The following is a 26,229-nucleotide window of genomic DNA, read 5'->3' on the forward strand; positions in this document are numbered from 1 at the left end:
CTGTTCTTGCTAAGGTCAGCCAGTTACAAACGACAGTGCCACAGGGAAGAGATAAATTCATCTGTCACTCTGGGTTCCATGGTTGCAGTCCATATCCGTCTTTGGAACATAAAACAACAACTAAAAAAGGCATAGAATAAAATCCAAATACAAAGTATTTTCCTCCGTGTCCGTTTGCATCGAGACACCGGCTCTTCATTCGGGGAGCTTCCACAATCCTACTGAATATTGGAAAGAGATACTGTGACATGTTTGGATCGAGATCTTAAAATGACGACATTATGTTTCATGATTAAAGATTAGTCATTTAACTAGGCTGCACCAATTCAAAGCAATGTGTATTCCCCGATGTCAACGTTCATAGCCATTCACCAACCCTCAAACCATCTGAAGGTTCATCCTGAAAGGGTTACTACAGGATAGGGCCAAGTTGCCCGGATTTCTTGACTCCATCAACCAAATTTCAAAGCAGTTCTGCTTGTGCTAGAAGTTATTATATTAAGGGTAGAAATATTAATATTCCGATATCGAAGTAGAAAACGTAGCGGTAAATTAACCATCCAATTGGTCAGGAATGAGTCGACTGTCCCGCCTTCTCCTCGATCATTGGTCAAACGCTGATGTCTATCCAAACACATCGCAGCGAAAGTCATCCCCGCGACACCGCAATTTTGCCCCTTAAATGCATAAACAGCCTCAGAAATAAAACCTTTATTTCTCTTGAGCAAATTTACTGAATAATCTCAAACCTTGTTATGACATTATAATTATGTCTATTGGTACGTCAACCTTTAATAGAAAATGATCAACACGAGCTGCTGAATGACAAAACTCAAGTCAGTAAATGCACTCGCTTTGCAAATCCTGATATTATTATTATATTTCCCGGTAAATATTGGATTTAAACCAACGCCAAAAATGTTTCATGCCCTATAAACTAACAAACGGTCATTTCAATCGGGACTATTTGCTGCACATGTGGTTAAACTACCTGCATTCAGTAATCAGTATATCGACTGCACTGCTGTTGCTGTGCTGCTTCCTCCGTGGACAGAGCACCCATGCAGCAGTGTGCAGGTTGCCGCCAAGATATATTGGGCGTATTCTCTTGCGCAATGCGCTCTGGGTATGAACATGTGCCATTAACGACTGCAGAATGGCGGAATTGATCCTTTTAAGATCAGATCGGGAAAATCACAACAGCAACAGAGCTTCGATAAATAGAATTACTTTTTAATTGTGCGTTCCTTGCCTGCAATGCGAGCTCCTTTCTGACTCACGAAAAGTAAAAATGCAACAACAGATACAGCGGACACGAGATGCCTTTGTTTCCCTGCTAACGTAGTCAACACACTAGGTCTGATTAGAGTTTCTGAATCTTCCTTTGAGACAAGGACCTGAAGGGGCAGCTAATGCCATAAGAGCACACCACAGCACGCGTGGCAACGATTTAATTTCTGTGTGATGTGTTTGTTTCCCTTAAATTAAAATATTTCCTGGGTCGATCCTCCCGCCTGATCCTTGACTAGGTTACATTTGTGCCGTCAGAGATCGCTTTCTCAGTCACCCCTTCGAAATTGCAAATTTGAAATTATAAGCTCCCGTTCTACTGCGCTCTTGATGTAATATGTGACTCTTACCAGACCATGAACAACTCAGTTTCGTTTTTTTTTCCTGCAAAAACGAGCTGAATTTTGGAATATTACCTATAAATCACCAAAGCTGCACTTAAATAAAATACAGTTTATCCGTCAAGTGACCCTCGCCGCTACCTTATTACCAAAACCGTTTTATTTCTGATTTGCTAAATTAAAAATCCAGATGAAATGGCATCAACCTTCAACGCTTTCTCTCGCCACAAAATCCTGCCCGACCTCCAGATCATTTCCGGCAGGTTCTGTTCACATTTCGGATTTGGACGTGAGCAATAATTTTATGTATTTGAAGCAAATTTAGAATCTGTTTTTACTGGTTATAGCGCTTGCCAACATTGAATCTACAGGAAAAAATTGATACATTAACTTAATGAGGTTTTAATGCCTCTTTGTAAAGCTAGAAATATTGATAGGAAATCAGAATTTAATTAATTCTAAATTGACCATCATCACAAGGCGTGTCAGCCAACTGGTAAACGTAACCACACTTTAAAGGTTTTGTGGATAAAGTTATTGCTGAAGAATAAAGAATACAAAAACAGACGATTAACTGCTGCATTCAAGATTGGTTAGAATTTCCAAAGAGGTCAGCAAACCATAATAAAGGAAACTATATTCTTAAATAATGAGAGAAATCGAAACTATAAATAGCTTATTCTGTCAGCAATGAAGAGTTATAAAATATAGCTTTTTAACAGAATCAGTTCAAAGTCGATCTCAACAATTAAACACATTCTCTCAACTAGAAGTTAATCACCCTTGCTTCTGGGCTGTGTTCCCAGATAAAGTCGTCAGCAACATTATCTGCAAACCATCATATTATAATGTTAATGAAACCAATTATTTAGGAAAGTATCTCAGTCTTGGTTAACTCTTACCATTTGTATGCTAAAGAGTGGGGTGGGGGGAACCACACATATTCTACAATATCTTAATAAGATCTTCAGATTTTCGAGAGAGTACTGAACAGCCCCACCGTCATTGCAGACTGATAAAATAGTCTTCCAATATAAAGAGAGACTTGGAATATTGAGTCAGTCTTTATTAGAATGTTGCACGCTCTTGGTGGAATATTGCTGGGAATGTTTAAAAGCATGAAAGGATGAGACAGATTAGAAGGATTAATTGAGGACTCAATATCCACAGTTCAGTGGTACGAGATTAAATATACAGACCTGAGGGCTGGATAATGTCTTTGCTCGGAGAGGTGTGAGTTCACTTGAAATAGAAGCAAAGTCAACATTCAGAATTAGATTGGATAAGGGGGTGAAGGAAAGGGGCAGAAAGGACAAAAGAACCGTTACTAAACATGATTCGAACTCTTTGATTCCATGCAGAATTAACACTGACACAGATTTAATGAATGATTAATTGGCAGGTCGTCTTTTTTTTTAACTAAACTGCGCAATTCAATACCTAAAACAATAAAGGATGCAGATTCAGTTGACACTTTTAAACGCCAGCTCAAACTCTATTTATTTAACCAGGCTTTTAATTAATATCTTTCTGTCTTTTATTTTCATATTTGCATTTTATCCCATTGTAATGTACTTTGAACTACATCGGCTGGATGAGAAGAGCTATAAATGAGTTATTATTATTATTATTACTACTACTACTACTCCAATAACTCCGCCATGGATGGCCCCAAGCCCGGCTCCGAAAGAAGGAGAGTTGGGCATTGGGTTTACAACTTTATCCCGCAAAAACCCAGGGCTACAGAAACGCCAAAGACCTCTTCCCTGCAAGGGGATGGATCTTCAAAGGTGAGCTATACCTGGGGACAATTTGAAATACTGGCCCAGGACAGAGGACTCTGGCAAGCTCCTGTTGGCAGCCTATGCCCCTGGTAAGAGTTGATGGGCTTAAAGGAAGATTGATCCCACGTTGTAACTTAAATGCATCGCAAGTCTCCCACCCACCCGCCTTATAGGCTCATCAGGCCGGTGCTTATGCCGGTTTCCGTGGCGTGCAGCGACTGAGTACGAGACTCCACGCCCCCTCCAGATAGGACGCCAGTCTATCGCGAGGTTAACCCCCAGCATTTTTGCCGGTACCCATTTTCAGCTGGGTGGACTAAGTGCCTTGTGTGGTTAAGTGCCTTGCTCAAGGACACAACACAGTGCCTCGGCTGGGGCTCGATCTCACGACCTTCAGATCACTAGTCCAACACTTTAACCACCTGGCCACACGCCACACACCTACCTCCAGTACATCGTCCTTTTCTGCTAACGCAACAAGTTCTAGTCGAGGGAATGAAATTTTGTGGCATTGGCTGTAAACAGGTCCAACACAATGCAGGTCTCCAAGGCTGTGTATTTCCTTATGCTAGTGAAATGATGGTAATAACAGGATTGCAATGCCGTCCACACTTCTACAAAGAACGACCCAGGTTGTAATATTGCACCCTTCTCACCAGAGCAAACCTTACGGCGCAGTTCAATTACAGCCAGAGGATACGGTACAAAAACTTTATGGTATAGTTCAGTTATAGTCTGTGGTTCCACGCACTGCGTCACTACATCCAATTTTACACATCACCGCCAGACCTGAGACCGTGGTTAGCGTCAATGAGCGACCATTAGCAAATCACAATGCAAGCCAATAAACAGCTATACAGAAATTTGAAAGGTTAATACGTTTTTATGCAGACATTTTAGGAAGTTGTGCCCACAGAGTGCTCGTGTGTTTTCCAAAGTGAATCCTATGCATGTCAATTGCATCATCGTCTCGTAAGTCAACAGTGAGAAATTCAGAATCACGCCTTACCTGTGCAAGGTGTTCGATTGGTGAGCCCTCCTCTCCTGCACGCTGTAACAGCTGGTCTTGGGTTCCATGATCTCCTTGTGTTCGGCCAGCATGGTTGAAGCCGCTGTGGTGATGATGGCAACTCCGTCCCTGACCCTGGCCGGGAGTCCGTAATCCCATTCGTCGTAGGAAACAGAAATTAATCCCGTCGGGAACTCTGGTAAAATGATGTCTGTATTCCCAGTCACCGTGCTCGGCACAATCCAGATATAACCATAGCCCGTCAGGCCAACGGACTCGGCCACTTCAAAAATATAAGTGGCCTCATCCTTAGTGCAAAACAAGAGGATGACTGGGCTCTGTAACTTCTTCAGCTGGTTTTGGATCTTGGTCTCACGATCGTCCACCGAAATGTCCAGTGACATGACCTCCTCCATCTCCCAACCAACAAAACTGTTCTCGATGGTGCTTCGGATCTTATTGATAAACTCCTGGTATCCAGGAAAATAACTTGTTACAATGGAAAAAATGTACCAGTCGTACTCTTCCATAACGTTCAGCATTACTGAGGCCTGCTGCTCAATGGAGGGACCAAACTGGAAGAACATCGATGAGTCATCCTACAACACAAACCAGAGCAGAAGGATTAATTTTTTAAATTTTGTGATAACAGGCCCTTCGGTCCCCAAATGCCCACACCGCCCAGTTATACCCAAGTGACCAATTAACCTACTACACTGTACATCCTTGGAACGTGGGAGGAAACCGCAGCACCTGGAAGAAACCAGAGCACCTGGAGGAAATCCACGCATTCTCGGGAAGAGCACACAAACTCCTTAGAAGACATAGCAGGAATTGAACTGGTGACTTCATAGCGTTTTGCTAACCGCTATGCTATGATTCGCCTTATGAGACCATGTCAGTTATTGCACTGACACGCTCCCTTCCGCTACAGAACATCGTTCAGTGTTTCTGATTGCATTCTAACCTTTTCCATCCCTCCCCTTTTCATTGGTCCCCACACCCACTGCCCCCCACCCCCCTCCAAAGAAAAGGCAAAGGGCATGATCGAAAGAAACTGCAGAGCCATCTCCATCATGGCCACTAGCCTCCCCTCTACCAAGGACATCTTCAAATGGCGATGCCTGAAAAAGGACCATGAAGGACCCCACATCACCCAGGACCTGCCCTCTTCTTGCCACCATCAGAGAGAAGATGGTGCACATTTACTGTTTCAAGAACTGCTTCTGAACAGACCATGGACACTACTTTGCTACTTAGCTCTTTTTTTTGCTTATTTATTGACCTAGTTGATATATTATTCTTATTTGCAGTAGTTTTTATGCATTGCATTGCACCTCTGCCACAACACAACATATTTCTCAACATACAAGGGGACTTGGAAGTACTGGAGCAGGATTCCCTGAAGGTTATCTGGCAGGTTGAGTCAGTGGCGGGGAAGGCAAAGGCAACATCAGCATTCATTTCGAGAGGACTAGAATATAAAAACAAGGATGTTATGCTGAGGCTTTATAAGGCACTGGTCAGACCTCACTTGGAGTATTATGAGCCCCTTATCTAAGAAAGGATGTGCTTTCAGGGGATGTTCTCGAGGATCATCGCAAAAGGTTGGTTCGCAGATGCAGCAGGTTATCGAGAAGGCAAACTGAATGTTGGCCTTCATTGCAAGAGGGACTGAGTTTAAGAGCAGGGAGGATATGCTGCAACTGTACCAGGTACCGGTGATGCCGCTGGGGTACTGCGTGCAGTTCTGGTCTCCTTACTTGAGGAAGGATGTACTAGGTTTGGAGGTGGTGCAGAGTAGGTTCACCAGGCTGATTCCAGAGATGAGGGGGTTAGACTATGAGGAGCAATCAAGTCTCCTGAGACTGTACTTGCTAGAATTCAGAAGAATGAAAGTAGATCTTATAGAAACATATAGAATTATGAAAGAATAGAGACAGGGAAGTTGTTTCCACTGATAAGTGAGACTAGAACTAAGGGACATAGCCTCAAGATTTGGGGGAGTAAATTTAGGATGGAGATGAGGAGGAACTGCTTTTCCCAAAGAGTGGTGAATATGTGGAATTTTCTGCCCAATGAAGCAGTGGAGGCTGGGGAAAAGGCAGGCAGGTGGGGATGAGTCCATGGCCAGATCAGCCATGATCTTATTGAATGGCAGTTTAGGGTCGATGGGCCAGATGCCCGACTCCTGTTCCTATTTCTTACGTTCTTATGATCCTGGGATTGAAAGGGTTAATGTTTGAGCTGCGTATTCAATATTTCAGTAACATTTGAGTGATATTGTAAATATATTGTTTGATTAAGCATTCTTTGTTTAAATAATTCATTACAAGTTACATGTAACAGTATGCGAATGGCATACATCATCACACTGCCACAAGCGCGCCACGTTTAAAGTAAAAACGAACGTACACAAGTTATCTCCCAGCTCCCTTGTTTTCTTTTCAATTAGGTTTTATGTTTTGGAGTTATGAACCATACCAGTAGCACTGAGGAAGTTTAAAATGAACCTGATATGACTACCTACCTGTTGAATCGCAGCAAAATATTCGAGTTAAAAAAAGCTCAGCGAGACGTTCAAGTTTTTTAAAAAGCACAGCAAGATATTTGAGTTTTCAAAAAAGTAGCACAGCGTGTGTTCCTCACTCTGCGTTTAACACAGATGAGTTTTTTTTAAATGACAGAAAACGGATAAATTCATGAGTTCACAATGAACAACAGTGCGCGCGGCCTCTCCGGTGATGAGTATCTGTTATTTGTCAAGTAGGGGACCGTGCACAATCCTGATTTGATGGAGACGGACGTGAGAGCACAGCGGAACATCTGGAAAACTTCTGAAATGCTCGCTTCGCTGCCGCTGCTACTGTGTGGTAACCGGAATCTCCGGAGCTGAAGGCCCCGAAATCCTCGGTTTTGCGTGTTTCGGCGGCCGGGGAGAGGTCGAAGGCGCTCAGCAGAGGATGGCGCTCAGGAGGCTGTATCGGACAGGCTGCTCGGAAGCTTGGAGTTTTCGGACAGATGGACTCAGTGTCGGCTGGGGTCGGCTGCTTCTAAGGTATCGGCAAGTTGATGGTGCCTGGAGGTTTATGGCAGGGAGTTCCTCCCTTTTGCCGCCTGCTATCAGGAAGTTGGGAGTCGATGGACTCAGGACTTTGAGACTTGTTTTTACTGTGCCTATGGTCTGTTCTTTATCAAATTACGGTATTGCTTTGCACTGCTGTAACTATATGTTATAATTATGTGGTTCTGTCAGTGGTAGTCTTTGTTCTGTCTCGTTTTCTGTGATATCACTCTGGAGAAACTGTATCATTTCTTAATGCATGTATGCATTTCTAAATGACAATAAAAGAGGACTGAGTGTTCTCATAATCTAAAAATTAGAAATTAAAATTAGGAAGTACCAGGTGATAATAATTTTAATAAATTAAAAACAAGCAGAAAGGGCTGGCTAAAAACGCTAAGGTAGACGTGTTCGATTGCACAAGAGGTAACTGGATTTTGTATACTGAGTATTTAACCCTAGCTAATCATGGGACAGTTTACAACAACCAATTCACCTACCCGATACATCTTTGCACTGTGGGAGAAAACCAGAGTACCTGGAGAAAACTAATGCATTCCATCCGGAGGGCATACAAACTTCTTACAGAAAACGCTAGGACTGAACACCAAACTCCGATGCCCTGAGCTATAATAGCATCGCTCTAACCGCTAGACTACCATGGCAGCCCTCTTGCTTCTCACCCTCCGCACCTCCCCCACCCCCCAGCAAACTCACATTAGGATATGGAAACCCTAAACCAATCCTGTACTTGTCCTTTATCCCCACAGTGCCTCAGTAAAGGAAGTCTCGATTCCAGATAGTGATTAGAAACAGAATTTTTTTCCTGTTTCTGTTGACCTTCATTGGTCACTGACACAAAAAAATGACACCTTTCACCGTATGTTTCAGTGTCATCAGCATCATCGTCATCATGTGCCGTGTTGTATGACATCATCATCATGTGCCATATCATATGACATCATCATTATGTGCCGTATTGTATGACATGGGCGATCGTGGTCTTTGACCTTGATTGTACTTGGCAAATTTTTCTACAGAATTAGTTTGCCATTGCCTTCTTCTGGGCAGTGTCTTTACAAGACGGGTGACCCCAGCCGTTATCAATACTCTTCAGAGATTGTCCGCCTGGCGTCAGTGGACTTGTGATATGCACCAGCTGCTCAGACGACATCTGCCACCTGCTACCATGGCTTCACAAGACCATGATAGGGGACTAAGCAGGTACTACACCTTGCCCAAGTGTGACCTGCAGGCTAGCGGAGGGAAGGAGCACCTTACACCTCCTTTGGTAAAAATATATCTCCACCCCGCCACCTGTGAGGTTTCGATGTACATGTGAGAAATAAAGCTAATCTTTAAGATCTTTTAAGATGTTCTTGGACACTGAGTCCAACATAACGTTCAACTTCAACACCCAAAACACAAGAGATTCTGCAGATACTGGATATCCAGATCAACCCACACAAAATGCTAGAGGAATTCAGCAGGTCAGGCAGTATCCATGGAGAGGAATAAAGAGCCGATGTTTTGAGCTGAGACCCATCATCAGGACTGGAAAGGAAAGGGGAAGCAGTAAAAAGAAGATGGGTGAAGGGAAGGCGATGGGTGAAACCAGGTGAGGGGGAAGGTAGGTGGGTGGAGAACCAACACCTTATATTTCACCTGGCTAGCCTCCAGTAGGATGCTCTTCATTGATTACAGCTCAGCAGTTAACAGCATCGTACCCTCAAAACTAATCAGTAAACTCCATGACCTGGGTCTCAATAATTCCTTGTGCAATTGGATCCTGGATTTTCTCAGCTGTAGACCCAGTCAGTTCAGACTGGCAGAAACATCTACTCCACAATCTCCACCAGCACAGGAGCACCACAGGGATGTGTACTTAGCCCCCTGCTCTACTCGCTTTACAACCATGACTGTGTGGCTGAGTACAGCTCCAACACCATATGCAGTATAAGTCTGCTGAAGACACCACTGTTGTGGGCTGTATCTAAGGTGGTGATGAATCAGCATACAGGAGGGAGATTGACAATCTGGCAGAGTGGTGTCATAACAACAACCTCTCACTCAATGTCAACAAGATCAAGGGACTAATTGTAGACTTCAGGAGGTGGAAATCAGAGGTCCATGAGCCAGTAATCATCGGAGGATCAGAGGTGGAGAGGGTCAATAACTTTAAATTTCTGGGTGTAACTATCTAAGAGGATCTGTCCTGGACCCAAAGTATAAATACAAACGCAAAGGAAGCACGACCCCAACTCTCCTTCCTCAGGAGTCTGCGGAGATTTGGCACGTCATCGAAAACCCTGGCAAACTTTGATGGATGTGTGGTGGAAATTACCCTGGCTGGATGTACTATACCTTTGAGTGGAAAATCCTACAGAAGGTAATGGATTTAGCCCAATACATCACAGGTAAACTCTCCCAACCATTGAGCACAGCTACATGAAATGTTACTGTAGAGAAGCAGCATCCATCATCAGAGATCCCCACACCCAGGCCATGCTCTCTTCTCACTGCTGCCATCAGGTAGAAGGTACAAAAGCCTCAGTACTCACACCACCAGGTTCAGGAACAGTTACTACTCCTCAACCATCACGCTCTTGAATAAAAGGGGATAACTACACTCATTTTTGTTGTTCCCACAACCCATGGTCTCTTTATCTTGTTACTTCATGCTTGTTATTTATCGCTATTTATTTATATCTGTATTTGCACAGTTTGTCGTCCATTGATCATGTTTACAGTTACTGTTCTATAGATTTGCTGAGTATGCCTGCAGGAAAATGAATCTCAGGGTGGTATGTGGTGATATGTATGTACTCTGATAATAAATTTTACTTTGAACTTGGCAGCCACCAAAATCAATTTCTCTAAATTTCAGTAATTTATCTCCCACTCGTCCTCCTCTCTTTTTCCATTCCCCATTCTGGCTCCCCTCTTACCCCTTCTCGTCTCCTCACCTGCCTATCACCTCCCCCTGGTGCCCCTCCTCTTTCCCGATCTCCCATGGTCCACTGTACTCTCCTATCAGATTCCTTCTTCTTCAACCCGTATACATTTCCACCTATCATCTCCCAGCTTCTCACTTCAACCCCCTCCCCCTCACCACATTTTCAGCCAGTGAGTTTCACAGGATAATGACCCACTTCATACAGAAGCCTTTCTTCACAAACACAGGTCTTTAGCCATTGGCTTAAAACTCCGATCTTTAAGATGCATGCTTCTCCAAACCTGACATGCCCTAGAGACTGGTAGAATTTGGGGTGCCACGGTAGCGTATTGGTCAGCACAACGCTATTACAGCTTGGGGTGTCGGAGTTTGAAGTTCAATTCCAACGTCACCTGTAAGGAGTTTGTATGTTCTCCCTGTGACTGCATGGTTCAAAGAGGTAATGGTCAGTAGGTTAATTCGTCATTGTAACTTGTCCTGTGATCAGTCTCGTGTTAAATTAGTGGATTGCTGTCTGCACTCACTGTACCTCTAAATAAATAAAATTAAAATAACTGTACAACTAATTTTTCTTTTAAAAGCATGAGAAAGACTGCAGATGCTAGAAATCCAAAGCAGCACACACAAAATGCTGGAGGAACCCAGCAGGTCGGGCAAAATCTATGGAAGAGAGTAAACAGTCAACATTTCAGGCTGAGACCCTTCATCATCAGGACTGAGAAGGAAGGGGGAAGTTGCCAGAATAAAAAGCTGGGGGGTGGTGAGGGGAAGAGGCTAGCTGGAAGGTGACGGGTGAAGCCAGGTGGGAGGGAAAGGTCAAGGGCTGGAGAAGAAGGAATCTGATAGCAGAGGAGAGTGGACCATGGGAGAAACCGGGAAGGAGGAGGGGACCCAGGGAAAAGTATTAGGCAGGTGAAAAGAAGTAAAAGGTCAAAGTGGGGAATACAAGCAGGGAAGGGGGAATATTGTTTACCGGAATTAGCGATATTCATGCCACCAGGTTGGAGGGTACCCAGACAGAATATGAGGTATTGCTCTTCCACCCTGAGGGTCGCCTCATTAAACTAATCTTTAAATATTTTTCAGACCCATCCATTATATATTAGGCCTAGAGGATGAGACTGTCTATAGGAAGGAAGCAAAATGGAGGCAAGGAAATCACTGTCTTGATAACGATAAAGGAATGTCAGTCATGTTTCAGCTGCCTTGCTGTGATAGGTGTCACAACCGTGGACACTGCCACGGAGTCTGGCTGCTCGCGCACGTGGGCAGTTGAAAGAAGATGGCAGTCACGCTTGTGAGGATTCTAGCCATTTAGGGATTCTTTGTAATTGTATTTAACCCTCTTCTTTCTGTTTCAGTCTTGTCAAGTCTGCATCGAAGCACAGCAATGACCATGCCCCCTGATTACCTTATTCCACATTCCGGGAAAGAAAATTAATGATTTAGCTAGACACTGTTCAAGGAGCAGATTTAATTTAGTTCCAGGTTTCAAAATTATGAGGGGTATAGATAGGGTAATTGCAATCAGATTTTTTCCACTGAGGTTGGGTAGGACTACAACTAAAGGTCATGGGTCGAGGGTGAAAGGTGAAATGTTTAAGGGGAACATGAGGGGAAACTTTTTCACTCAGAGGGTCCTGAGAGTGTGGAACAAGCTGCCAGCACAAGCTGCGAAGGCAAGATTGATCTCAACGTTTAAGAAAAAGCACATGGATGGTCGGGGTATGGAGGACTATGGTCCCGGTGCAGTTTGATGGGAGTAGGCAGTTTAAATAGGTTGGCACAGACAAGACAACTCAAAGCACCTGTTTCTGTGCTGTACTTTTCTATGATCCTACGACTCTATAGCTTTCGAGCCGCAGTGACAGCTTAGTTTTTAGTTAGTTTGAGAATTTTCAGTTTGCGGCCCAGTCGGCCTAGCGTTTATCTTTTTCTCTTAGTTGGGTACAGTTCTTAGGAAAGCCCTGTGAACCATTCATTCCGTGTCTATGTCCTTCCAGCTACACTTGGGCCATCACTGAGCTCCTGTCAATAGGTGTGTCAATTACCGTGTCTCAGTTTAAGCTCCAGGCTAACCTTGAGCAAGAAACATCATCAACCACGTCAGTGAGGCACCTGAATTTGGTCAGGGTCATGAAAGTTGCTTCACCGTTGGAAAGCAAAGACACCCTTTTACTGACTGAATCCTGACCTCAGCCACTCCTGGTGGTCCAACGTGTTTTATGCTCAATGGTGTATATCCTGTAATGAGCAAAGACCTGCAGAAGCTGGAAATAATCAGCAGGTCGGGCAGCACATGTGGAGGGAGAAAGTTATTGCCTCAGATTCAGAGGCTTTCATCAGGCATACATATCAAGTCAGAAATAGCAAGCTAGCAATGATCAAGTGGCCTGCTTTAGGACAGAGAACAGCTTGATGCCCCAAAATGACAAATTTCACTTCATAAACACAAGTGATTCTGCAGATGCCGGGAATCTTAAGGAGCTTGCACACAACGTGCTGGAGGAACTCAGCGGGCCAGACAGAATCCATGGAAATGAATGAACAGTCAACGTTTCAGACCCGGACTCTTCATCAGGACTGGAAAAGACGGGGAAAGAAGTCAGAATAAGAAGGTGGAGGGAGGAGAATAAGAAGATTTCACATCATATAAGATGGTGATGATAAATCTGATTCTGATTCTGAACTCCCTGTTCTTTAAAAGTTCAAAGTGAATTTTATTAACAAAGTACAGAAATGTCATCATATACTACCCTGAGATTCATTTTCTTGCAGGCATTTACAGGAGAACAATGAAATCAGTGAAACATTACACATATTGATTCTACCATACTTCTCTTTATGACCAGACAAGGCAGATTAAAGTCAGATCTGAAAATTGTTAAACGTTGAAGAGTGTAGAACACTCAACTTCAAGATTATTGTCATTCATGTATATTGCCAAATGGGGCAATGTTCCTCCAGAGCAAGGTGCAGAACATACAACTCACGCGTGGAGTAATATTACCACAAATAAGTTAAGAAATAATAAAATATATTCCAGAAGATTGACATTTAGTAAAAGGGTGCACTTACAAGCTAAAGAGCAAGAACAGTGTAATGCCACTGCCACTTCACAAGTGATGAGATCCAGGTGGTGGCAGGGAGTTCAGTAGTCTTAGGGCCTGGTGGGAGAAGCTGTTTCCCATCCCTACAGTCCTTGTCCTAATGCTACGGTACCTCCTGTCTGATGGTAAGGGGATCAAATAGGTTGTTGGACAAAAAGGAGGGATTCTTGACCACGCTAAGGGCTCTGTGTATGCAGCGCACCTGATAAGTATTTCTGATGGCTGAAAGAGAAAGCCCAGTGATCCTCACAGCAGTCCTCACAATCCTTTGTAGGGACTTTCAGTCGGATGCCTTGCAATTCCCCGATGGGAATCAGACGGTCATATTTCACAATATTTCAAAGTATCAACTCCCATCGAAAATTAAATTATCTGGAATCGGTTTGCTTTGCAATTAGTTACCTCATTGGAGTAAATTAGCAGATCACCACTCTAAAATCTGATTACTGGCATGTCACAATGAATATTTAACCAGAATCAGCTCCGGAGAAGCCCTCGCACGAGTTAGAGCAATACAGAGCATTCGGTAAGTTTTCATCAAATGACTGGCGTGCTGAGGCTGCTCTGGTGAATTAATTAAATTGGCTTTATTTCTTACATCCTTCACATACATGAGGAGTAAAAATCTTTATGTTATGTCTCCATCTAAATATGCCATGTGCAATCATAGTAATTTATAATAAATGGAACAGTCAATTTAATATAGAGTATACTCAAATCAGCATGAGTTCATTAGTCTGATGGCCTGGTGGAAGAAGCTGTCCCAGAACCTGTTGGTCCTGGCTTTTACGCTGCGGTACCGTTTCCTGGATGGTAGCAATTGGAATAGATTGTGGTTGGGATGGCTTGGGTCCCCAGTGATCCTACACATCTGTCCTTCTAAATGTCCTGAATCATGGGAAGTTCACAACTACAGATGCGCTGGGCTGTCCACACCACTCCCTGCAGGGTCCTGCCATTAAGGGAGGTACAGTTCCCATACCAGGCAGTGATGCAGTCACTCAGTTGTTCCCCTGTAGAAAGTTCTTGGGATTTGGGGGCCCATACCAAACTTCCTCAACCACCTGAGGTGAAAGAGGCGCCATTTTCAGCACACAGCTGGTGTGTACAGACCACGTGAGGCCCTCGGTGATGTGGATGCGGAGGAACTTGAAGCTGTTTACCCTCTCAGCCCCAGATCCACTGATGTCAATAGGAGTTAGCCCATCTCCATTCCTCCTGTAATCCACAACCAGCTCCTTTGTTGAGAAGCATTGCGGGAAGCTCTGAAGATCTTCCAACACCTTCCTGGGAACAGAATACCAAGCACCTCTGCTCCAGCCACTAAAAATGGAAATTCATGGTGGCCAAACATGTTAATTCCTATCCCCATTGCCATTCCGACATGCTGGTCCATGGCCTCCTCTTCTGCCATGATGAGGCCTCTCAAGCAACACCTTGCGCCCCGCTTAAGTAGCCTCCAACCCAATGGCATGAACATCAATTTCTGCTTCTAGTAATTTTTCCCCTCTCCTTTCCCCCTTCTTCTATCCTCCATTCTGGCTTCTAACATCTTCTCCTTACCTGCCTATCGCCTCCCACTGGTGCCCCTCCTTCTTCCCTTTCTCCCATGGTCCATTCTCCTCTCCTATCAGATTCCTTCTTCTCCAGCCCTTTACTTCTCCACCCACCTATCATCTTCTATAGCTTGTCCTCCTTCCCCTCCTCCCCCATCTTTTTATCCTCGTGTCTTCCCCCTTCCTTTCCAATCCGGATGAAGAGCCTCGGCCCAAAACGCCGACTGTATATTCATTTCCTGTACGTGTTGCCTGACATGCTGTCTTCCTCCAGCATTTTGTGCGTGTTGCTCAGAATACCACTGTTTAACCATTCATCTTCTAGGGAGCCAGGGAGAGGTGACAGCTTTACTTCATCTTGTGATATTGAGTGGGCCTGGAGTTAGTCTTTACTCATCAAAGATGCTGCAGAAGTACCAAACAATGGGCGCTCTTTAACTCTCCTTAGCAAAGGGAAAGAGGCAATAAATTAGGAAGAAAAACTGTTATCAGAAGAAGTGTTTATCAGCCTTCTCTGTGTTTACTTCCAGTCATCAATCAAAACTTGACGGTGTAACAGGCTTTGACTGTGACTCTCTCTCTTTCTCACAGTACCAGACGTCGACTCGTGAGAGCTGAACACTAGGGATCCTGCAGATGCTAACTCTAACCCTAAACTTGAGCAACACACACACACACACACACACACACACACACACGATGCCAGAGGGACTCAGCAGGTCGAGCAGCATCTACGAAGGGGAAGAAACAGTTAACGCTTCAAACCGAGAGTCTTCATCTGGGCGGCGCTGATGAAGGGCCTCGGCCCAAAATGTTGACTGCTTACTTCCCTCCATAGATGCTGCCGGGCTCGTTGAGTGAGGACAGAGAACGTAGTTCAAAGGTCAAAGTTCAATGTAATTTTATGTCACCATATACTACTGTGAGATTCATTTTCTTGCAGGCATTCACAGTAGAACAAGGAAGTACACAATAGCATCAATGAAAAACAACATGCAGACACAGACTGATAAACAACCAACGTGCAAAAGAAGACAAACTGTGCAAATTATGATAATAATTTTTTTAAATGCATACTGTACATGCATACATACAGAGAAGATGAGTTGCAGAGTCCTTGAAAGTGAGTCCATAGTTTGTGGAATCAGATCAGTGTTGGGGTGAGTGAAGTTCTGGTCAGGACATAGTATATTACAGAGTACAGGCCCTCAGCCCACGATTTTAACTTACCCTAAGATTAATCTAACCCTTCCCTCCTACATAGCTCTCCATTTTTTCACTCATTTATGCACCTGTCCAAGAGTTACTTTAATGTCCCTGCACACCCACCACTCTCTATGTAAAGAGCTTACCTCTGACATCCTGCCTGTATTTCCCTCCAATTACCTTAAATTACAGTATGCTCCCTTGCAATAGCCATTTTGGGAAGAGTTCCTGCAGAATTATGTGTGTTGCTGAACATGCAATCAAATGTCCACACACAGACCAACTGTTAGTTGTGTGCAGACACGATAATGAGCCTTCAGTTCTGGTAACCACGAGGTGGGGGCTGAGTTGGAGAGAGTTGAAAGAGGTGAATCTCACTGTGAGCTCCAACCAAATTCTCACTGAGACAGAAAAAGGGACATTCACATCACTCCTGCAACACCTTCTAATAGGAACCCTGGGTTAGCTTGACTCCTCAACGTCCCATTTCAGCTTGCTCTTTGTCCAAAAGTTTTGGCAGGCCACAGAGTAGGGCTCAGCCAAGTCCAACCTTGCAGCTCCTGTTTAGCACACGCCCCAGGTGTTCCCCAGCCCTGAGGCTATCATTCACATGGGAGGGGCATCCCCAGTGTCTGTGGCATCACGGCCTGCAAGTGAAAGGTGGTGGCATCCCTTGGTGAACCAGACTCAGAGGAGGATGGGAGATCCCGTGTGTGTGTGCGCGTGAACATGTACACTTATGTTTATGTGCATACATGAATGCATGTGCATGTCAGTGTGTGCATGAATGCATGTGTAGCAGTGTATGTGTATGTGTGTGCAAGCCCAATTGTGTAAGTGTGTGTGTGTGTGTGTGTGTGTGTGTGTGTGTGTGTGTGTGTGTGTTCATGTTTGTGCATATCTGTTTCTGTGTGTGTGTGTGTGTTTGTGTTTGTGTGTGAGCATGTGTGTGTGTGTGTGTGACCACAGAAGCTGACCCTGAAGAATGGTCCATGATATCAGGTCAACTGGAATTGCCTGCTGTAAAGGCAGCCCACTCAGGAACTGGCTACCCCTTGTTTCTGCACCAGTCAGCAACCAGACACCCTCTTCCACACCGCAGCTTCTAAAGGCCGTCCATGCTTCTGAGTGCTGACTAACACCGGAACTCCAGCAGGCTTTGCAATCCCTTGTAACCATTCAGTGAGGACCTACGTGTATCCAGAACCTTCAAGTCCAAGGTACCCGAAGTGACGTGCTCAATTCCGGTTGCCTCACTATAGGAAGGGTGAGGAAGCTTTAGAGAGGGTGCAGAGGAGATTTACCAGGATGCTGCCTGGATTAGAGAGCATGCCTTAGGGATTTTCCCTTTGGAGTGAAAGGAGGTGAGAGGTGACTTGATTAGAGATGTATATGATGATGAGGCAAAGACAGAGTGGACAGCCAGGACCTTGTTCCCAGGGTAGAAATGGCTAATTGAAGTGGACGTAATTTCAAGGTGTCTGGAGGAACGTTTGTGGGGGGTCAGGGTTAGAGTAGGTTTTTTACACAGAAAGTGGTAAATGCAAGGAACGTACTGCCGGGGCTGGGTCTAGAGGCAGATACATTAGGGACATTGAAGCGACTCTTAGATATGAACATGGATGAAATAAAAATGGAGGGCTATCCGGGAGGGAAGGGTTAGATTGACCTTGGAGTAGGTTAAAAGGTCGGAACAGCATCGTGGACTGAAGGGCCTGCACCATTCTATGTTCTGTGTTGGTGAAGAAGCACAACAGGTTCTCATTTCTGACTTCTACAAGAACACCACCTGCGAAGCCCTGGAGCACAAGACCTTCTGGCACAAAACCATTGTCTATTGGTGATGATTAGGCAAGGAGGTTTGGGTGACCTACTGACATGCAATAAGCTGTCCTTTCCCCTCCGGGACATGCCTACAATGCTAGCTCTGGCTGTTCAGGTATTGTGTGCAGTTCTGCTCACCCTCCTGCAGGAAAGATAACAAAGAGATGGAAAGATTGCAGGGAAAATTCACAATGATGTTGCCAGGACCACACCACCAGGTTTAGGAACAGTTACTACCCTTCTACCGACAGGCCCCTGAACCAGCGTGGATAACTTCACTCCCCTCAACACTGAACTGATTCCACAACCTACAAGCTCACTTTCAAGGACTCCGCAACTCATGTTCTCAGTATTATTGATTCATTATTTGCACAGTTCGTCTTCTTCTGCACATTGGCTTCTTGTCAGTGTTTGTATGTAGATTTTCACTGATTCTATTGTATTGTTTTGCTCTACTATGAATGCCCACAAGAAAATGAACCCCAAAGTAGTGTGCGAGGACATAAACATACTTTGATAATAAATTTACTTTGGACTTTGAACTTTGAATAAGAGAAGAAAATGAGGGGAGATCATAGCCAGCAACCTGTCTCTGAATGTGAACAAAACAAAAGAGATGGTCGTTGACTTCAGGAGGACACGGAGCGACCACTCTCCACTGAACATCGACGACTCCTCCATAGAGATCGGTAAGAGCACCAAATTTCTTGGTGTTCACCTGGCAGAGAATCTCACCTAGCCCCTCAACACCAGCTCCATAGCAAAGAAAGCCCAGCAGCGTCTCTACTTTCTGCGAAGGCTGAGAAAAGTCCATCTCCCACCCCCCCCATCATCACCACATTCTACAGAGGTTGTATTGAGAGCATCCTGAGCAGCTGCATCACGGCCTGGTTCGGAAATTGCACCGTCTCGGATCGCAAGACCCTGCAGCGGATAGTGAGGCCAGCTGAGAAGATCATCGGGGTCTCTCTTCCCGCCATTAGAGACATTTACACCACACGCTGCATCCGTAAAGCAAACAGCATTATGAAGGACCCCACGCACCCCTCACACAAACTCTTCTCCCTCCTGCCATCTGGCAAAAGGCACCGAAGCATTCGGGCTCTCACGACCAGACTATGTAACAGTTTCTTCCCCCAAGCCATCAGACTCCTCAATACCCAGATCCTGGCTTGACACCAACCTACTGCCCTCTACTGTGCCTATTGTCTTGTTTATTATTTATTGTAATGCCTGCACTGTTTTGTGCACTTTATGCAGTCCTGGGTAGGTCTGTAGTCTAGTGTAGTTTTTGTGTTTTTTTCTTACGTAGTTCAGTGTAGTTTTTGTGTTGTTTCATGTAGCACCATGGTCCTGAAAAACGTTGTCTCGTTTTTACTATGTTCTGTACCAGCAGTTATGGTTGAAATGACAATAAAAAGTGACTTGACTTGACTTGACTTGAGATGTATACAAATTTATGAAGGTTACGGATAGGATGAATGCAAGTAGGCTGTTTTCCACTGAGGTTGGGTGAGACTAGGACTAGAGGTTAAGGGTGAAGGGTGAAATATTTAAAGGGAACCTGAGGGGGAACCTCTTCACTCAGGGGGTGGTGAGAGTGTGGAACGAGCTGCCAGCAGAAGAAGTGGATGCAGGTTCGATTTCAACGTTTAAGAGAAGCTTGGTTAAGTACACGGATGGGAGGGGTTTGGGAGGCTATGGTCCAGGTGGGGGGGGGGGTCGATAGACGAGGCACAATAACAGTTTGGCATGGACTAGATGGGCCAAAGGGTCTGTTTCTGTTCCATAGTGCTCTATGACTCTGTCAGACCTCCAGACTACAGACTGCAGAAGCTGGAATCTGTAGCAAAGGACAAACTACTGGATCACTGAGTGGATCAGGCAAGGACAGAGGCAGTGGAGTTGAGATACTTCATCTCAATAGCTAGTAACTATTTGACTGTTTTACATTAGACATTGGAGCAGAATTAGGCCATTTGGCCTCTCAAGTTTGTTCCATCATGGCTGATTTATTATCCCTCTCAACCCCTTTCTCCTGCCTTCTCCCCGTAACCTTTGACACCTTCACTGATATAGATCCCATCAACCTCTGCTTTAAATATACCCAAGAACGTGGCCTCCACATAGTCATACTTTATTCATCCCGAGGGAAATTGGGTTTCGTTATAGTTGCACCAACCAAGAATAGAGTATAGATATAGCAATATAAAACCATAAATAATTAAATAATAACATGTAAATTATGCCAGGAAATAAGTCCAGGACCAGCCTATTGGTTCAGGGTGTCTGACCCTCCAAGGGAGGAGTTGTAAAGTTTGATGGCCACAGGCAGGAATGACTTCCTATGACGCTCTGTGTTGCATCTCGGTGGAATGAGTCTCTGGCTGAATGTACTCCTGTGCCCAACCAGTACAATATGTAGTGGATGGGAGACATTGTCCAAGATGGCATGCAACTTGGACAGCATCCTCTTTTCAGCCACCACCGTCAGAGAGTCCAGTTCCATCCCCACAACATCACTGGCCTTACGAATGAATTTGTTGATTCTGTTGATGTCTGCTACCATCTGCATGTGGCAATGAATTCCACAGATTCACCACCCTCTGGCTAAAGAAATTCCACCTCCTCTCTGTTCTTAAGGAACTTATTTCTATTCTGCTGTTGTGCCCTCTGAGTCCCCCACTATAGGAAACATCCTCTCCACATCCACTCTATCTAAGCATTTCAATATTCGATAGGTTTCAATGAGATCCCCTCTCATCCTTCTAAGCATTTCTAAACATCTTCTCTAACCGGGGATGAGATTTGCTCCCATGCCACAGTGGCGTAGCAGTTAGCGCAATGGAGCATCGGATTTCAATTCCTGCACCACCTATAAGGAGTTCGTACTTTCTCCCCGTGACCACATGGGTTTCCTCCAAGTGCTCCAGTTTCCTCCCACATTCCAAAGACATACCGGTTAGTAGATTAATGGGTCGTTCTAAATTGTCCTGTGATTAGGACGGTACTAAGTAGATGGTTGCTAGGCAACGCGGCTCATTGGGCCGGAAGGGTCTGCCCCACACTGTATCTCTAAATAAATAAAATTAGAAATTCCGGTTTGGCAGAATCGTCTTTCTCAGTTTCATGACTCAGAGGCTGAGAAATTGTAACATTGCAGAGGGAGGAAAGAAGAGAAACTCTGGCCTGCGCAGCCTGATCCAGAACTGTAACAATGACCTGGAGCAGACAAGGCAGCTTATTGGACCCCGGTAGGCCACCTGAACTTTCTTGCTTAATTACTACCTATAAACAACAGTTCTGTGCCAGAAGGCACTCCTGTCCCTGAAACAGCCTGCCAACTGTTGTGCCATTCCTCGGAACACAACCGACGCTCTCTTGACAGCGGCTGGATAGACCGTAGGAGAGCTTCCATCAGTCCTGAAGCTGCCTCTCAATCACTCCCTCACAACTTGCAAGCCATTTGCCACATGCAATTAGTTCAAACAGGCACAACGTCTTTGCTCTTTCCTCCCATTAGGAAGTCCATAATTTCACTGCGGAATCAATTTGATTTTCAGTAATCCCATACGCCAAAGAGACAGATCTCTCACTCTCACCAGGCTGCGGTTTCGCTCGCTGTCAGTCCAAACTGTAATTAGAGTGATTTTAATTTAATTTTCTGATAACTATTTTCAGCAGTCACTTCCCTGAGCTGTGACTCCCAGCGCAATCTTACATATCCTTTCTCTTGGTCACAAGTGCGTTTTATCTTTTTCTTACAGTTTAGTCTATTTCTGTCAATAAATCTTTTTCTTCTCAGCTGGCAGAATGTGGGTGTTGTTGGCCTGGCCAACATTTAGCGTGCTTTAATACATACACTCAGTAGCCATTCATACAGGTACCCCCTGTATCTGATAAAGTGGCCGCTGAGTGTATGTTCATGGTCTTCTGCTGCTGTAGCCCATCCACTTCAGGGTTCAACATATTGTGCTTTCAGAGATGCTCATCTGAACAGCACTGTCGTAATGTACGGTTATTTGAGTTACTGTCACTTTCCTGTCGGCTTGAACCAGTCTGGCCATTCTCCTCTGACCTCTCTCATTAACAAGGCATTTTTGCCCACAGGACTAGATGTTTTTTTTTTTGTTTTTCACATCGTTCTCTGTAAACTCTAGAGTGCGTGAAAATCCCAGGAGATCAGCAGTCTCTGAGATACTCAAATCACCCCATCTGGCACCAACAATCATTCCATGGTCAAAGTCACTTAGATCACACTTCTACCCCATTTCGATATTTGGTCTGAACAACGACTGAACCTTGTGACCACATTTGCATGCTTTTCAGCATTGACTTGCTGGGTGTATGGTATTGTCATCATGTCGTGGTGGGGAGGCTTGAGGGTTCCTGAGATCCCGAGAGCAATGCTGCCTGGAGCTTAGCTCCTGGTAGGGTCACCCGTGGTGGTAAGGTCAAGGGAGAGCTTCCAGACAAAGAGCGATCCAGCTGCCTGTGTGTCAGCCACACATTGGACAAAGTCACGCACAGGTGTTCTCCATTAAGAGAATCCCCCCCCTAATACCCCAGATTAAGTCCCATGACGATCAGCAAGTGGCAAAAGGGGCAGAATGGTGATGCCTGGCCCAAATCAGCCACTACAGTCTCCTGGGGGCCCACCAATAGACAACTCCTTCAGAGAACATCATACTTGACTCAAGTGATCGCACTACTGCTAACTTCTCAGGATGAGCGATCATCTCTTCCTCAAGGCAGTGCCTCAAGAAGGTGGTATCCATCCGTTAGAACCCTCACCACCCAGGACATGCCCGCTTGTCATTACTACCGTTGGGGCGGAGGGACAGGAGCCTGAAGACCCACACTCAGTGATTCAGGAGCAGCTTCTTCCCTTCCACCATCAGATTTCTGAATGGACATTGAACCCATGAACACTACCTCATTATTCCTTCTTTTTGCACTATTTTGTAGTTGCTAGATTTCTATGTATTTGCAATATGGTGCTGTCACAAAACAACACATTTATCATCATAGGTCAGTGATAGTAAATCCGATTCTGATTTCAGCATCTGCAGGCTCTTGTGTTTCTCTTTACGCTCAGCAAAATTACACTCATGTAGCTTTTATCCCTTTTTTTGCATTATTTATTTATTTTGTAGTTTATAGTAATTTTCATGCTTTGTTCTGTACTGCTGCCGCAAGATAACACATTTCACATCAAATAAGTCAGCGGTAATCAATCTTATTCTAATTCTGACGCCAATTCCTTACTTCTGATTGAAGGGGATTGCAAATACTTAGAGTCATAGGAAAGTATGGCACAGAAACAGGCCCTTCGGCCCATCATGTCCATGCCAAACCATTTAGACTGCCTACTCCCAACAACGTGCACCAGGACCATAGCTCTACCATCTGTGTACCTATTCAAACTTCTCTTAAATGTTGAAATCGAGCTCACCTCCACCACTTGTGCTGGCAGCTCATTCCACAGTCTCACACTCTGAATGAACAAGTTTCCCCTCATGTTCCCCTTAACCTTTTCACCTTTCACCCTTAACCCATGACCTCTGGTTGTAGTCCCACCCAACTTCAGTTGAAAAAGCCTGCTTGCATTTGCCCTATCTACAAAATTACCCTCTGTAATTTTATATTCCTCTGTCAAATCTCCTCTCAAACTTCAATGTTCCAAGGAATAATGTCCTAACCTATTCAATCTTTCCATATAACTCAGGTCCTCCAGACCTGGCAATATCCTTGTAAATTTTCTCTGTACTCTTTCAACCTTATTTTCATCTTTCCTGAAGGGGAGGGGAGGGAACATCAACTCAGACCATGAGAGGCCTGCGTCGGGCATTTTCATGTCTTACAAGGCGCAGATTGGAAGTCTGTGTGGGGCGCCACTCCTCGCACGGACACTAGAGCGACACTGAAGGTAGGTGACCAAAACTTCACACAATACTCCAGATTAGGCCTTACCTATGTCTTATACAACTTCAACATAACATCCCATCTCCTGTACTCAATACATTGATTTATGAAGGCCAACATGCCAAAAGCTTTCTTTACGACCCTATCTATCTATTACATCACTTTCAATGCATTATGTACCAGTATTCTCAGATCCCTTTGTTCTAGCACATTCCTCAATGCTCTACCATTCACTGTGTAAGACCTACTCTGGTTGGTCCGACCAAAGTGCAATACTTTGCAATTACCTGCAGTAAATTCCATCTACAAATTCCTTCAGACTTTATTTTATCTCTCTGGTGCTGGGCTGCACCATCATTCAGAACGATGTTTCTCCTGGAGTCTTCTCCTCCTGTTAACAGTACACCATCACTCTTGACTCAATGCAGTAGTCCAGCAGAGCTTTGATCTGATCTGCTTGTTGTGAGATGACTTTGTCCTGATTTACTGTCTGAGTTCTGATCTCACTCTTTTTTTTTTACTGCTTAGCCCTTTGCTGCAGCTTCAAGAGGCAGGTGTCTCCTCGTACCGGAGAGCCACATTAGCGTAGTGGTTAGCATGATGCTATATCGGGGCATCGGAGTTCGGAGTTCAATTCCGGTGTCCCCTGCAAACGCGGGGGTTTCCTCCGCATGCTCCAGTTTCCTCCCATATTCCAAAGACGTACCGGTTAGTAGGTTAGTAGGCCTTTACAAATTGTCTCGTGATTAGATTAGGGTTGAACTGGTGTGTTGCAGGCTGTGCTGCTTAAGGGCCTTCTCTGGCTATGTCTCTGTATAAATAAATAAATATTTTAAACCTGAGAAGGTCTGCAGATGGTGGAAGTCCAGGGCAACACACACAAAATGCCAGAGGAAAAGCAGGTTAGGCAGCATCTGTGGAAATGAATAGATAGTTTGCGCTGAGACTCCAGTATAAAAAGGTGGTGGGGGGGAGGGGAAGAAAGCTAGCCCAAAGGTGATAGGTGAAACCAAGTGGGAGGGAAAGGTCAAGGGCTGGAGAAGAAGGAATCCAATAGGAGAGGACAGTGGACCACAGGAAGAAGGGAAGGAGGAGGGGGCCCAGAGGAAAGTAATAGGCAAGTGAGGAGAGGTAAAAATCCAGAGTAGGGAATAAAAGAAGAAGGAAAGGGAGGGGAAATTTGTTAACCGGAAAGAGAAATCAATATTCATGCCATTTGGTTGGAGGCTACCCCTAGACAGAATATAAGGTGTTGCTCCTCCACTCTGAGGTTGGCTTCATCTTGACACAAGAGGAGGCCATGGACCAACACAACAGAACGGGAATCGGAATTGGAATGAAAATGTTTGGCCGCCGGGAAGTCCCACTTGTGGCAGATGGTATAGAGGTGTTCGGTGAAGTGGATCCCCAATTTTTCCCAGTGCTGCTCTCGGCAAGCTCCTCTGCTCTGCCCACTCAACCAGGATTTATTCTCCTGCCTTGATAACAATGGCAGAGTGGGACATTTACCAGGTTATGAGTTAACCCTACATTACCTAGTCAATGATAATCTCTCCCTCTTTGTCCTGCTGGATCCAACTTTGTAAATAAATTCAGATTCAAATTCACTTATTTATACAGATACATTGAAATGCATGACAAAGGTGACTGACGAAGTGGAGCCCCCAACCCGCACTGGGTCTCAGGATAGACCCTACCTATACCTCTCACTGTATCATCAAATTCCCCTCCCACCCCATTCATTCTCTCTTCTTCACCCTCCCTTTGGGCAGAAGATACAAAAGCCTGGAAGCACGTACCACCTGGCTCATGAACAGCTTCATGCCTGCTGTTGTAAGACCACTGAAAGTTCCCCTGGTATGATAAGGTGGAATCTTCACCTCACCATCCACCTCGTCGCGACCTTGCACCTGATTGTCTACCTGCACTCCACTTTATTTTGCATTTTGTTATTCCTTTTCCTTTGTAGCATCTTGATGTATCGCTGTCTGGGAATGACCTTTACGGATAGTGTGTACAATAATATTTTCTCACCATTCCTCCGTGCACTGAACAATAATAACCCATTCTTCAATAAAGTTAACAGCCGCTGAGATACTTGAAAGTAGGAGTTATTGTTATAATTTGGAAGTCTCGGCAATCAAGCAGTACACAGCAAACTCCA

At 44.7% G+C, this 26,229-nt stretch overlaps 1 protein-coding gene across 1 annotated transcript in view; it reads right to left on the reverse strand.

The window, feature by feature from the left end:
* LOC140205361 (glutamate receptor ionotropic, NMDA 2B-like) overlaps nucleotides 1-26,229 on the reverse strand; it is a 383,673-nt gene that overhangs the window by 234,862 nt on the left and 122,582 nt on the right. The window contains exon 2 of the mRNA XM_072272956.1: nucleotides 4,425-5,023. Within this exon, the coding sequence (XP_072129057.1) occupies nucleotides 4,425-5,023 (599 nt within the window). The remainder of the gene's footprint in view (nucleotides 1-4,424; nucleotides 5,024-26,229) is intronic.

The sequence above is a fragment of the Mobula birostris genome, chromosome 11 (assembly GCF_030028105.1).
Source record: "Mobula birostris isolate sMobBir1 chromosome 11, sMobBir1.hap1, whole genome shotgun sequence".
Lineage (NCBI taxonomy): Eukaryota > Metazoa > Chordata > Chondrichthyes > Myliobatiformes > Myliobatidae > Mobula > Mobula birostris.